The 15,808-nt window shown below is 38.1% G+C and overlaps 1 protein-coding gene across 5 annotated transcripts in view; it reads right to left on the bottom strand.

The window, feature by feature from the left end:
- Positions 1–7,119: 7,119 nt before the first annotated feature.
- The window catches only part of ELF2 (E74 like ETS transcription factor 2), an 88,774-nt gene continuing 80,085 nt past the window's right edge, over positions 7,120–15,808 (bottom strand). For all 5 annotated transcript variants that reach the window (XM_036762849.1, XM_036762850.1, XM_036762853.1 and 2 more), the window contains 3 exons: positions 13,776–13,968; positions 11,549–11,896; positions 7,120–11,140 (listed from right to left, as the gene is read on the bottom strand). In XM_036762849.1, coding sequence (XP_036618744.1) covers positions 10,513–11,140; positions 11,549–11,896; positions 13,776–13,968 — 1,169 coding nt within the window. In that variant the 3' untranslated portion in view covers positions 7,120–10,512. The remainder of the gene's footprint in view (positions 11,141–11,548; positions 11,897–13,775; positions 13,969–15,808) is intronic.

Below are 15,808 nucleotides of genomic sequence, written 5' to 3'. Positions count from 1 at the left end.
AACTGAGCTGCTCCTGAAATCTTAGTTTTTTTTAGTCTGAAAAACAGCCATCTCGAGCAAACTGGCTCTTTTATTTATGGTCCAGTTTCCTGCACCAGAACTATTGTCTCAGTAACACAAAACATACTTTAAAATGGGCAAGGTAGATGATTGCCATGTATCTATCTTCCTGATAGTTGTTGACATCGGGCCTTCACAATTCAAAAGAATGTCCCAAAATGGGCGAGTCTATGTTGTTACACTTGATTTAAAAGTTATCCTTATCTATACAGTCTAAATGTTCAGAATAAGACTGGGGTTATCTGTAGGTTTTAACCCATGAAAACACAAATTTAAGAGGAGGGATAAGTAGGAATCACGATCTCAGGAAGAAGTCATGGCTGTATTAATGTGGGTGCTAAAATGCTGTTTGAAGATAATGTGATTCAGAAGAAGGGTCAGAGTGAAGTTGAAGGCAGAGGATCCTTGATTTCAAACTGGAAGGAACTCCTACCCCTCAGGACATCTCAGCCGTTTCCCTCATTTTACAGGCAATAAAGCTGAGGCCAACAAAGGTCATGCAGATACTAGTATGTTATAGGGCTAGGCACTGAACTCAAATCACAACTAAAGAGCTCTCCTACTCTACCACAATGCCTCTGAAGTTCAGTCCAACTCAGACGACTTGGGTTCAAATTCCGCCTTTGATACTTAACCAACCATCTGTGTAACCTCACTGGGCCTCAGTTTCTTCAGCTGCAAAAATGAAAGGTTTAAACCGAATGGTCTTTGAGATCCCTTCCAGCTCAAAAATCTATAATGCTTTATAGGCTGATGGCTTGATGTGATTCGGAGGAAAGGTTAGAGAGTAACCTAAAATAGAGTTAACTCTGTGCTGATAGCGTATAGTAAGGCAGTGGATGGTGTCCTATATAAGAAGTGAAGACCTGGGTTCAAATTCTGGCTCATACACTGGCTGTTACTTAACTGCCCTCAACCTCAATTTCTTCCATGGAGTTAACAATAACGTTTACTTCACAGGGTTGTTCAAAAGAGATAACTTGTAAAGTGCTGTGTAAATGCTTATTATTGTTGTTATAAGAGCTATAAAATGTTTGCAATTAGATTATCTTACGTGCTTGTCACCAGAATGTGTGGTTTATGTTAAGGCACAGAAGTCATCTTCTTGTTCAACAGCATAACTACTATGGCACCACTGGAAGGGGTAATTATAAAATTCAAATCAGTTTTTCCCTCCAAAGTATCACCTTGGGAACTGCTTTTAGACCAAATAAGAATTATACAAAAGAAGTGTGGAAACCTTCTATACAAATGTAGAAGTGACTTGAACTCTTCTTGAACAACCTTGTTTAATACTGACTATGGACCATGCAGCTGCCAGGTACCCTAAGCTGGTCCTTTCCTTTCTTTTTCTATCTTGTGTGCTTCTTGCCCTGGTTGTCTCATGTGTCATTGTTCTTCTGCCATTCCCACAAGGTCTTAGGAATAAGCAGATATGGATATTATTAACATCTCTCTTCTACTCTTGTCACTATCCAGCACACACATCTCCGGGAGCAGAGATGACCAACAATCACAAAAATCAAAGGAGAAAGAATTAAGTAGCATTGTGGGAGAGATAGGGTGCTTTCTTGATGAGAGTAGATTATGAAATTTATAAGATGGAGTAGTTGTGAGGAGTCTGCTGGAAATCTTTCTGCTATGAAACGTAGATTGAGCATCTGACCTCCTTGATTTCATGGTAGTTTAAGAAGGCAGAGGAAGTGCTATTCTGACTTGTAGAGGGGAAAAAACTAGTTTCTGATGTAAAAATATAAAAGGGACCTAAAAAATGGCTGTCATTTTAGAGCTTGTGAGATTTGAATGAGAAGCAGCTGGGTTTAGGCATGTAACCCAGACTTCAATAAAGCACATTTTTTAAAATACAGAGAGGAAAAATTGAACTTCATCCCAGTGGTGAAACCAGTACCACCTACCAAATGGAAACACAGCTCAAGGGCATCCTAAGCACTGAAACTTTTTCTTGGTTAGGACCAGTTACAATTGCATAGCCATTCAGGCCAAATAAGGCAGGAAGGCTTGTACAAAGATTCTGTAGTTGAAATGTGCAAAGGACATTTATACAAATGTACAAAAGCTAGGAGCCATGGAGGGGCAGGGATCTAAGAATGGGGTCAAGCAGGCTAAGTGCCAGATTGAACTGAAGTTAGTAAAAAGATAAAAGGGATTTCAGTAACTATAAAAGAACAAAGGGGAGTGGGGGGCAGATAGACCCAGTACTGTAATTTTAACTAGATGTAGATGGCACTTCGGTGTTCATTAGTGAAAAATCTTTACAATGAAAAGGGGAAAAAACCATAACAACAACAAACATGGCTGTAACATCAACTGTAAGCAAGGGAGAGAGAAAGTGCGCTCAGCTGCTTTAAATTGAGTTTGGGTCCACAAATGCTTGTTGACTTCAAATCCTTAGAGTGGGACAAATTAAATCCCTGGGCTCTGGGAGACCTGGAAGATATGATTGCAGATATGATTGAAGAGACTATCAATCATCTTTAAGAAATGGAAAACAGGGGAGAAATAAGACAACTGTCTGATTTTCCAAGGAAAAATAGATCCTAGAAATTATAAACAATTTTTTTTAACATCAAGTAAATATGATGTTAATCTCTAAGAAAGATCTCAATTTAGTTTACTGGTAGGCACTTAGAAAGGAAAGCAGGTTTTCCTAAAATTAAGCATTAAGACAAGCTCTTAATCTATAAAATGAGGGATTAGACAAGAGTTTAGGGGTTCTTAATCTTTTTTTTTTGTGTCACTGACCCCTTGGGAAGCCCATGGATCCCCCCTCCAAATAATATTTTTAAAGGTATCAAATAAAATGCATAGGATTACAAAGGAAACCAAAGATAAGTAAAAAAAAAATTTTTTTTTACATTCAAGTTCAGAGGACCCCTTCCCCACATCTATTCTGTGGATTCCAAGTTAAAAACCCACAGACTAGGAGATCTCTATGGCCTTTCCAACTCTGAATTGTACAAATCAACCTTCAAAGTCATCACTTTGGGAGGCTAGGTACTTGTCCCATTTTAAAAAACATTTTAATAACTCTTGGACCTACCTTCGATGAGCATTTAACCTTAAACAATATTACCAGGCTCAGTCACCCACTTTATTCAATCCAGTAAGCATTTATTAAGTACCTACTATGTACAAATACAAGTATAGTACAAGGCGCTAGGTAACAAAGACAAAAGGGACACAGTCCCTTCGAAGAGCTTACATTCTCCTGGGGGAGGAGGGGCGCGAAATAGCATATACTGTACATGATAAACACAAAATATACACAGTAAATACAAAGCAGTTTCTGGGGGAGGGGATGCTATGCAATCGAAATTAAGCCCAACTAACCAGGGTGGGATTAGAGGATCAAGTGGTGCTAGGGATTCCGTGAGATGAAGGCGAGGAGGGAATTCCAGGCCTGGCTAACAAAAATTAAGTTTATCTCATTTGATCCTCACAACCAACCCTATCCAGTAGGTCCTATGGGTATGATTATTCTAATTTTTATAGATGATTGGAATATCCTGACTCCAAATCTCTTTGTACTACCAGGACATCATGCTGGTGCTCCTTTTCAGTGCGATGCTGAAAGTGAATGAGACGATTTTTCAGGCTTTGTCCTTTAAGAAATTTTTTTTTGAGGGCAGGGAAAATTAAGTCAAAAGTTACTTAAGACATTTAACAGGTTTTTGGGGTTTTTTCTTGCTTTCTCAATAGGTAAGGGAGGGGGAAGATGGAGAGAATTCAGAACTGAAAATAAAATGGAATTTTTAAAAAAGTTTTTTAAGGTTAAAATTTGCCTTAGATATTCAAAAGAATGTGTCCCAAGCTCTTAAAATTATACCACATTAGTTCTGGAATGCACAACTAATGTGGAATAATTTTCCTAATTGTTATAACAAGCATTTTAGGAATAATTCTAGTTACTTAGAAATATGTAATTTTTGGAATCTGAAGAATTTTAGGAATAATGGAATAAATATGATAATGCCTTTGGAAGGACATTCATGGTTCTGTAAATTTTAGTGTATTGATGGCTTTTTTTTTTAATCAGTCACTTTATTTTGGATTAGATAGATGTCCCTTTTCCCAAATTCTCTGATTCTGCTATTTGAGGTATACCTCACAAATAATCTCTCATATTTTCTCACTTCTTTTTCCAGCACTTGATAATTCATTGCACATAACAGACATCTAATAAATGTTTGTGGAACCAGATTTTAGAATAGATTTCATACACTTATGGTTGCCCTAAAAGTGGAAGAATATACCACAAGAGATCATGATTTCCTCATAACTGAAGGTCTCCAGGCAGACTTGGATAATCACTTGTCATGGATGTTGTGAAGAATATTTCTGCTCAGGTTCCCTTCCAGCTCTGAGATTCTATGACTCAAACATGTGGATTTTCTCCCTCCAATTCAGTTAAATAAATAACCCAAAATGTGCTAGGGAAATGTGCTGGGTTGTTGGTATGGCTGGCAAACTATGATCACGCAAAAATTGTCAGCCATCTTCTGAATTAAGCAGACTTACGACTACCATCTAAGAACATCTTCTTGAAAATGATTAAATAAAGGTGCTAGAATAGGAAATGAGCTCCAAGCAGAGGATATGTCTCTAGGTTAGGTTCTTACCCAAATTTGAATTCTAATAGGCTCATTGTTCATTCTGATTTGGACAACAGCAGGATTTTGTATTAATGGTCTAATGCTAATTTTCTGTATATTCTTCCTGGCATCTATCATCATAGTTCATAGAACAGACTTCCAGTTTCTATACATGTACTGTATTTTGATATAAGCTTTACTTTTAGTATTAATATGCTGAAAAGACAACCCACAAACTCCAATGTGAAGGAGCAGTGATTTTGTTAGCATGCAGAAATACTCATGTATAAATTTTTCTCCCACCCAGGCGATTGTAGCCTTAACTAAAGTCCCAGGGTATTGTTGGAGACACATAGGTCAGGTGACTTTACCCAGCTTCAGTAACTAATGTTAGAAGTTGGATTTTAATTCTGGTATTCCTATTCCCAAGTTCAGCCTTATCTGCTAAGCTGATCTGCTAAGTCCCAGAAACATTGATTATGAAAACTGGGAGAAAGTAATTTGTATACCCTCATTTCATACATTAAAAAAATGAACACTTGAAGTGTTGAGGTGACTTGAAGATCACACAGTAAACTAGTGTCAGAGCTAGGCCTGTATCAACATTTAGGAAGCCTCTATAATCGACCTGTCTGGGCTTAAGGAAATATGCTATTCTCTAAAACATTATAGGTGGCATTAATCATGCTATTGTCAAAGTTCAAATCAAGAGAATTTTGACTTACAAGCTGTACTATTGGCTGCAACTTTTGATCTGTGTACTCCTCCTGATCAAGTTACCCATATTTGATAGTTGGATATTTATTTTAACTACTATAACCCACTCACTATATTTAAAATCCCTTGGAATCTGGCTTTTATCCCCTCCATTGAACTAGACCTGGGAAATCCAAATCCATCATTTTCCTCCATCCCTCTTCTGTATTTGATCACTATGGTGGTGAATTCAGTTTAGGATATTTTGAGCTTGAGGTGTCAAAAAATTCCAGTGAAAATGTTTAGCAGATGATTGGAACTGTGCTATGTAGAGGTCTGGAGATAGAGACATGAGTCATCCAAATTGGAGTTATAGGGGAAACATGGAAGTCAATGAAGCCGTGGTGGAAAGGTATAAAGATAACTAAGAGATAGGACGGAGCCTTTGTAAATGTTTACAGTAGTGTGGAGAGAAGTCACTAATTCAGGAGGAAATGTCTAGGAGAGCCAGTAGTGTTGAGGCTGAAGCCAAGGGAGGAGCTGCAAGGTGGGATGGTCAGCTCCAAAGAGGCCATTGTATTTAACAGACCCCAGAACCATGGTGTCTAGAGCAGGCCTGCATGGTGGCCACAGGCTGTGCAGGCCTACCTACTCGAGAGTGGTGGAGGTGGTAATCCTGTTGCCCTGGTCAGCATCTAAAGTTATGTCTTCAGTTCTGGGCAGGTGGCATTTTAGAGGCTTTGGCAAACAGGAGCTTATTCAAGTGGCATTCAAAATGATGAGGACTGGAGGAAACCATTATCATTTGAAGGGACTGGTTTTTCTGGGGAAGACATACCTGTTTTAAATGTCAAAAAGACTGTATTATTAAGGGGGCCTTAGACTAGGAGAGGGAGAGGAGATGCAAAAAGGAAGATGTCACCTGAGGCAGAACTTCTAGAAATTGGAACTATCCAAAAGCAAAATAGGCTGCCTTTCAGAGGTGGTGAGTTTTTCAAGTGGAAGTTTGTTGGAAATGTAGCAGGGACCCCTACTTAATCATGAATTGGATTAGATGATCTGTGGTCCCTCTTCCAACTCTTAGGTCTTGTGATTCCTGACACACTCCTTTCATGATTTTACCCTAGTTTTCCTACTTCTCCCTTTTCTACTTCCGATGGCCTTCTTCTTACACCCGAGATTATAGATATTAACAAAGACTCAGTCAGCCTTTGGTTTTCTGCTTTTCTCTCTTTACACAAACTTCCACAGAACCTGTCCATTGTTAAGGACCTCAACGTTGATGACTCCCCTCTATCTCTGTGGCTACCCTCTCATCAAGACTATTTGTCCCAAATGTCCAACAGCCTTCACTAAGCCCCACTGATGCTTCAATTTCATCTCAAACACAAAATACCTAAACCAAACTCTCCTTAAAGATCAGTTTCTAATTCCAACTTGCGGTTTAAATTTAATTGAGGTTTAAAACCTTGAAATTTGTCCTTACCTCTCCCTCCCACAACCAGTCAGTTACCTTGTCTGATTTGAGTTTAACTTTCTTCCATTCTTAGTCATTACATTCACAGATGGATTACCCCCACACTCAATTATACCTATTCCCCCCTCGTACCCCACCCCCATCCATTTGGGTGAGATATCATCAAATTAACCTTCATCAACTACTGAGAAAAATCATTTCTTACTCTGCCTAATCAACTGATTCACCAAATACCTTCTGCAATAAAAATTAAAACTTACACATACACAGTGCTTTATAGTTAGAAAATTCCTTTAATATAGAGTCACATTTGATCTACAACCACTTTATGAGAAAACAGATTCAGGGAGGCTACACTTCGCCTAAAGTCACACAGCTTCTAAGTGATTTTGATTCTAGGCCTATTTCCAATTTTTTTTGGCACTACTTATCAGCATTTACCAATTTGGGCTCACCCTAACCATCCTAAAGTGTATTTCCTACTCCCCCACGTATTCACTCTCCTGAGTGAAGCTAAGTGTCTCCTGGCGCTTTGAACACATTATGCTAATTCCTGCCTCTGTGATTCCATCTTTTCTGTTAACTGCCCTTTGTGGGGTATTCTTTTCCCTTCTTCCTCTGTGCCTTAGCTCAAGATGTTCCCGATGCCTAGAGTATACCCCTGCTGCCTCTCCCTACAAAGGAATTTCTGTCTGTCTCTAAGGACCCTGCCTTGAGAAATCAGTTAACGGCCTTTCCCCTTTTTGATTTAACATGGCATTCTGCTTATTCATTTCTTAGACCTTATTTTACAGAATGTCACATGTCATATCCCATTACTTTACTAATCCGTGTACCTTAAAGTGTTATCTTACTAAGTACCAACAGAGCAGCAGTTTATATACACAATAGGTACTTGGTAATGTTTCTTTTTAAACTTAACTGACCCTCATCTCCCTTCTTACCTAGGCAAATCCTACTTTCATAGGCTTGAGCCCCAGACTTCACAGTTGTCCGTCTCCAGACGTCTATGGCATTTATAATCCATCTCACACCACGTCAGTTGTTCATCACATCTCCCGACAGATATTGTAAGGTACTTATATGCACTGTGGTGGGCACTGTAAGCACTGGAATACTGATATGTTGATAATCGAAGATTTTATTCACGTTAGGATATTTTATTTCTGCTATATGCAAATATCCTTATTTCAGTTCTATCCTTTAATTGGTTCCAGACAGAATCTTGCCTAATCCTAACATTTACCCTTCTAAGTGCTAAAAATTCCTATTTGTAAAATGCAGTTTGTACTGAGAGTATGACAGTGGATTCTGTTAAACTGTGTTCTAAATGATATTGTTAGAAATAAGTAACCGACATCTCACCAAAGATTGATGTTGGCCTGGATGGCCAGCCTCCCTTAGGTGTGCCAATCTTGTTTTATGTCTCTATAGTCAGTAAACTACTGGAGACAATGTTGAAGACAGGAAAAGAAAACGGCCAATGGTAGTAACTAACTAGAGGAATACCAGTGCCCCCGAGCTTCTTCACCTCTGCCTTCAGCAACCCTATGAATCTTACATCTGTGTAATTCTCTTTTCTCTAGGTAGATACATTCTCTATGTAAAATCTATTTTTCCAAGTTGAAATCCCATTTTGCAAAGTGATCATCCAAACTTAACCCACAACAAGAACAGGCAAGACAATGTGGGCATCTGGATTTCAGTTTCATCGAAGGCTTAGCACTTCATTTTTTTACTTCCTATGCCAAAATGGCATCTTAATGGTGAGGTTATGATTTTCTAATATTAGTCGTTTTTAAAAACACTGGAATAGAAATCAGAAACTCAAATTGTGTTGCTGTGTTAAACTTTCAAAGCCTAACTATAGATCACCTATCCTGTCTACCTCACTTGGTTATCATGGAGATCAAATGAGATAATGTATGTAAAAACCATGCCATACACTGTAAAGCACCACACATGTGTAAGATATTTATACAAAGAAATAGTGCTATCAACAGCTTATTAAACCTGTGAATTCTTCCTTCCCTCTTTTAACTCCCAGAATGGATAAAACAGAACCAGGAGTCTCTGTGTCTTTGGATAGTCACATCACTGCTATCCTTGCTTAAAACGACAACAAATTGTAAAGACAGGTAGATTTTCAGTTGAAATCATTCCAACAGTATGAAGTAGTTTTCGAGCAAATGCATAATTAGGAAAAGATTAAAAACATTTCTGTATCAGCATATCTAACCACTTTTAAATAGATTCAGGACCAGTCACGTTTTCTGGTTTTTAAAAAACCTAATCCCACCTTTAATATGATGTGTTGTCATTTTTAAAACACTGGAATTCAAACTTCATTAACATTAAGATCATAAAGCCATGGAATGGCCAAGGCATAGGTGATACCACTGAATTCATAACTAAGAGAGATGGAGGCAAAATCTCTAGGTAAGACCAAGGACTTCTTCTTAAACCAGCTTCTATTACTTGCTAATCAAAGTTTTTAAACAACATACATCATAGGACAGATGCCACAGTAACCATGATTACTTTGTTTCCGTTACCTCCAAACATCGAAAATATCGCCAGAGACCAAACAAAGCACAAAATAAATTTCATTTCTATATTTCAGTAAAACCTACGTGAATACACTTTGAAACAAGAGTACAACAAAATATAATATACTTCAAATGTTGAATATACAAACTATTATAGTTCAATTTTGAACACTGGTACTTTCCCTCCTTTAAGTTTAACTAAAAAAAAGAAAAGAAAAGAAGAAAGAAGTACAGGTTTAAAACTACCTGACAAAAATTCATGCTGAGCGTGAACTTCCTAGTGAAAGAGTGGAGCTGAGACTGAAATGTCTGCACAGACACCAAGGCTGCGTGAGCGGCACAGGCATGGGTCAGCAAGGCCAAAGCCAGCTGCTACTATGTCCACAATTAAGAAAGCAACAGACTTAAAACTACCATACAAAATATGTTACATGGAAAGTCTATAACAATACTGTGCTAGGTACAAGATTTTTAAAATTTTTCTTTTAATAAAAAAAGCTTTACACAAACAAGCCATTAGCTTATTTCAAGAAAGGAAAAACTGAAAATCAGTCTAAGGCTTTTGTTTTAAATCAGCTTAAGCTATATGATACAAAAATTTCACTAGGTCTCTCTTTTTCTCCGTTGTTCTCTTTCAGAAGCTTTTGGATCCATTCTTCAATTCACATTCTAAAATACCTATATTAGCAGAGTCTTCACATAGCACCAGTTAAGTGAGTACTGTGTTTACACAGTAATAATTGCTGGTATGCATAAAAAAATGCATCAAAATTTGCTATTTGTAACAATGAGACCATCTTTCCCTATCCCCCCTCCCCTAACCTAAAAGATCACCTCTTACAGAATTCTTTTAGTGTTCCAAGTCTTAGTGTAACTTGATAATGTAGTGAACTGCTTGGTCCCTTTTTCAGTCCTTTTTCATATTTATGTTATTGTAAGAGGCAGTTTTCTGTCAGCATCTCAATGTGTAGTTCATGTCCCACTTAAACATGGGATAAAGGTAATTTATTTCCAGTAAGTCTCTGATTGCATTAAAAAAGTTGTAAAGTCTCCATAAATGTTCTTGATGATGTCCCATCCCATCTGTGTTTCATCAGCCAGGCAGTCAGGAACTGCCTCACTTCTCACACGTCACCGTGCCTTCTGGTCTCACTGTTAGTGGGAGAGCAATGGTGGAGGGAGCACTGACCACCACCACATGGGTCACAGCCTTGCTTCCATCTGCTGGCTTCTCTTCCTGTACCAGCTGCAAAGTCTTCACTTCAGGCTCCTGCTTTACAACCACTGCATCTGACTTAACCTCTGGCCCTTTTATCACCGCACTAATGACTCGGGGGGAAGTGTGGCCAGACGCCTGCTGTGCAGGCACTGAGAGTCTCATTACAGGTGTGCCATGGGCTATGGACACTGGGGTGAGTGCTCTTACGGCCAATGGGGTCCCAACTATGTTAATGCTTCCTGATCCAGTCAGACTTGACTTTGTCTGCAGCTGACATTGTGCAAGTTGTGTAGCTGGGATGGTGATGATTTTGGCAGGCTGCATTGTGATTTTGTCTCCATTTTCAGTAGATGCTGGCATCACTGTAGGGATTGTCTGAATGACCACCTTTGGAGTGGTTGCTGTTGTGGGGCTGGTGCTGGTTATTAATGATGAGCCTGCATTGACTGACTGAACTGCCACTGTTGAAATTTTCTGTCCCAAAGAGGTCATGACAACAGGCACTTGCATTGCCACACGGACTGTCCTGTTGAACCAGAAAAAAAAAAGAGAGAGAGAGAGAGAACTTATTAAGAAATAAGTCTCAAGAGGGGTAAAAACTGGCAAAAACAAGTGCAAACATAAGCCAGTACCCTCAAATCCCATAAGTTTATTTTCTGGTAATTCCTACAGTCTGAAATAAAATAATTCTGGTTTCTCTCTTACTTGCACGCATTTTCTTATTAAATATCAAACATGAGAAATACAAAGTAGGCTAAAATTATAACAGCTGAATATATAAATCAATTCATGTTAGCTGAGAAATGTTAAAAGTAAAACTACATTTAAAAAAATATTTTTTAAAGTAATAACACTAAGAACCTCAGAACACTTAAAAAATGCTGACATTTTTATGACTGTGAGACCAGAGAGATAAGATGGTAACAGCACTTACCTCGGGGCAGTAGTTGCTGAAACAGAAGTGGTGGTGGAAGGAGATCTTGAGGAAGCCTCATGCCCAGGGGAGGTGATGTTCACAACTCTGGCCACAGCTTTCTCAGCTCTGGTACAGTTTAAAGGAGATGAGTTCTTTCCACGTACAGAAGCCGCTGCTTTCAGGAGGTTTTCGGCAGTTAACGAAACACGTTCCAATGATTTTTCATCAGTAGTTGCTGTTAAGTCTTCATTACAAGCGTCACTTTTGTCATCATCTATGACAACTATATTTTTTGGCATCTCCTTGAATTGATACACAAGCCTTTGCCCTTCTACCTTTGCAAGAATCCCCCTTTGGTAGTAGTATCTGTAAGAATAAAGCACCAAATGAGAAGATTTTGTTATATATTTTATATAGCACTTTTGTGCCAGTACATACACGATATAGATATTATAGCCAACTATGTTTACATTTCATGCTCTTAATAAAGAGGGGATTTATTACACACTGGTATTAATTACACTATAAAACTGATTCTATTCAGAAGCATTCCTATACTAAGAAATACCTGCTTTCGTTTTGGATCCTTTCAAACTCCACTGTTTCAGCCTGAGCACTATGTGTCTGTATAATTCCCCCCTCCCCCCCGCACCCCTACATATCTTGAATAGATGTAAAAGGTCCAGGAAAATAAAAGGGGGGGTGGGGTGGGGAGGGAAGTATCATTTGGCAGAGAAATGATTTCCTCTCACTCCTTGGACTCCCCACCCCACAATTTTCCCCCATAATTGGGGAAACTAAAAACTGTATGCTTGCACATTCTTCAATTTATATAAATTACAAATAAAATGTCTCAGATAAGGTGTCCATTTACTGCTGGCCTTTACTTCCCCAAAATTACTTTAAAAATATGCAATTGCATACTTTTGAAGTATTCAAATAGAAGATTTTTATTTAAAAAATTATCTACAGTATCCAATCGTTACAATTCCTATATAATGAGGAAAAGCAGTACAGTACAACTCTCAAATGCAAAAGCAAGATGAATTTCTGCCTCCAGGGATGCTGCCATTTTCACAAGAGAAAGAAGGATTCAGTGCCTTCTTTGCTTGTGGACTTTGTTGACTTTTGATCTAGTAGTTGGCAGGTAGGTAGGTTCCTGTCCTCCTGCCTAGGCCTCAAAGGACTGGGAGTGGAGTGGGTACTGGCAGTAGCATTCATTAATTCCTGTAGAGATCAGAAACAAGGAGCTTATTGCCCTGCTTGCTCAAAAGCCTCAGGACAGAGAAGAATAAGAACAAATCTAAAGGTCTTAAGAGTTGGAAGAATTTGTTGCTTGACTCCTGTTAGCCCTGCAGCTGAATTCACAAAAGAAGGTGAAATAAAGAGTAAATTCACTACTTGGTTGTATTAAGTATACTTTCGCAGATTATGTACATACCATTAGATTCCTACTACTCTACAATCATCTCCTCAACCCCTTAGCAGTGAAATATAGAATACAAGGGCTGTTTCCAGTGAAGTCAGAAGATTTAATTAAGATTAACAAACTAGGGTCTATGCACACACTTTGCTGTTCAGATGCTTGCTAACTGCGCTAAGCAGTATTTCTGTTCTCCCAGGTGCCCTCTTATCCCAACTGGACCCCTGCAAAAATGGTTAGGTCAGCTGATAAGCAGACTGAAGGAAACATTTCTATACTGCAAGTTACTCTCAAAACAACAACAACAACAACAAAAAACCCACCGTGGTTTTCAAATGAAATGGACATTTCCAAATACTTGATTCTGGACAAAATGTCCAGAAAATATTTAAAAGTAAATTCAGTTAGCAATTCAGTATCACTGCGCTCTGAGTTAAGCATTTGAAAAATGTAATACGGAAAACTTCTACGGACAACAAATCAAGTTACATGTAATAAATGGTGTTCTTAAACCAACAAATGAACTTCCCAACAAAAAAACACCATATGTAATTGTGCGTTTTTCCACTGCTTAGAAATTCCTAGAAAAAACACATGCAATAATGTAATATTACTGATATGCATGAAAAGTGAGCATGCTTTCCAAAATGAGTTAACATTTATTTGATATTGTTGATTTAAACTCACCAATTACTGAGATTGTCTTTATTTTAAAAAGTGGTATTTTTATTATATGGCTAACAAAAAAGAGAACACTGCTGCCCTTTTCATTTCTGTCCAGTAATTCAGAGGTTATGTTTGTATGTTTTTTTTTTTTTTTACCTCAAGGCCCTTCCCATAGTTTCATAGTTCATGTCCGGTTTGTTCTTGTGCTTTCCCCAGAGCTTCGAAACAGCCTTGGAATCCACAAGCTTGAATATGCCCTTTTCTCTCTGCGTCCACTTAATATATCGAGGACAGGTATTTTTGTCCTGAAGGAGATCTAAAAGGAACTCCCACAAATATGTTGTGTTACCTTTAAAAGCAAACATAAAAGCATTTCAGGTACATATATGCTTAGTACATCATAATGGTGACTCACTGGGTCCAATAATATGCAATATTATTACTTAATTTATGTACTTAAGCAACAAAAAAATGAATGTATACAGTAAAATTTGTTTGTGAGATACTTGTTTCTCTTGTCTCATCACAGCCTATATTACAGATGTTGTATTTATTCTGATTCTGGCAATTTAACTGGTTAAATTCTATATTTATCCCAAATCTAAAATTTCATTAATCTAGGAAACCTTCTGTGATGCAGATCAGCAATATCTGAAACTTGTTTTAGCAAGGTGTCTGAGATGCTGAAAAGTTAAATCAACACAGAGTCAGTTAGAGGTAAGGAATCCAAGCCAGGTCTTTTTTTACTTCAAGGCTGATGCTACTACAACATGCTGCCTCTGGAGTTCACAAAATTGTACACAGTCAAGTCCATCAGCTGCACAAAGGCACTTACCACAACTCCCAATAAAGTGGAGGTGTGTCTATAATGCCTCGCTTAAATGTGGGGCTGAAGTAGAAAAAATCCTGCAGCATCTGGAGTCAGGTGACCTGGGTTCAACTCTTGGTTCTGCTATTTACTTCCAGGATGACTTCGAGCAAGTTACTTAAACTATCAGGGACTTAGTTTCCCCGTCTGTAGAATGAGATTGAACTGGGTGCTTATAGTCTTGTACAGCTCTAAATTCCATGGTCCTATGAAAGCCAAAGCCCAAATTATTCTCATCCAAACTTGTATCAACTTCTGCCAGCCTTCAATCTTGTAGAGATAAGCAAGAATGTCATGAATTAATTACAGAAATTTTAGATCACCCATCAAGTATTGGATACACTCCAACATGGATAACAAGAGCAAGGCCTACCTCTCTTGTGAAACAGATTTCTCATACATTCCTTTTTAAAATTTTGATCAATTCCCTCTGGTCAATTAACTACCAATCAATTCAAAGAAAGCTAAGGAAAGGTCTTCCAGACAGACAATGGCCTATCAAAAAGCTGCTTCAAAGTACACTTCAAATCTTCCAAAAAAGCAGGGTTATGCAGCTCCTGAAGGCTACCATGGTATGCAAACAATTCAATTACTATAATACTAAAATAAAAAGCAAATGGTACCTACAAATTCTTTCAAAAAGCAGAAGACAGATTACAATATTTCATGGAACTCTAAGAACTTGGAGAAGGCAAAGATTCTCTCATCTAAGCCCTGTCACTTTGTGGATAGATAAGCTAAGAGGGGCAGGGATCTGCCTCAAGTCACACACTCAAAGGGCTGACTAAAAGTCAGAACTCCTGGCTCTCTCCCTTGTACATCGCAGGCACTTAAAAACATTTGTGGAATTGGATCATTCCACCTCTTCCACCCTTCTATTTTCTCTTCTATGAGATGGGGTGCTAAGACTTAAAGGACATGAATTCTAAACTTTGGGAGTTAGAATTAAAGATACTAAGAAATAATATAGAGATGCTTAAACGTGTCCAACTAATTTTAATCTCAAATTTTGCACTGGTTGCTATTCTTAAGAATTGCACATAAAGTATTAAGATCAACAAATATTCAATAAGTTGCTAGTCATTGATTCATACACACATTAAGTGATTAGTACGTGCAGTGCTAAAGTGCCACAATAAGAAATAGGAGAAACAGCTCCCTTGCCCCAGGAAAAGTTAGAAATACAAGAGGGGAAATAAACATGTGGAACACAAATAATGATACAGTAAATGTTACTAAGGAGTACATATGTTCTAATAAATCAGCTACACGACTACAGCAGCCTGGGTGAGTTTCATGCAGGAGATTCACCACAAGATTG

Source organism: Trichosurus vulpecula, chromosome 6 (genome assembly GCF_011100635.1).
Source record: "Trichosurus vulpecula isolate mTriVul1 chromosome 6, mTriVul1.pri, whole genome shotgun sequence".
In the NCBI taxonomy this organism is placed as follows: domain Eukaryota; kingdom Metazoa; phylum Chordata; class Mammalia; order Diprotodontia; family Phalangeridae; genus Trichosurus; species Trichosurus vulpecula.
This window is presented reverse-complemented; position numbering and strand designations above follow the sequence as displayed.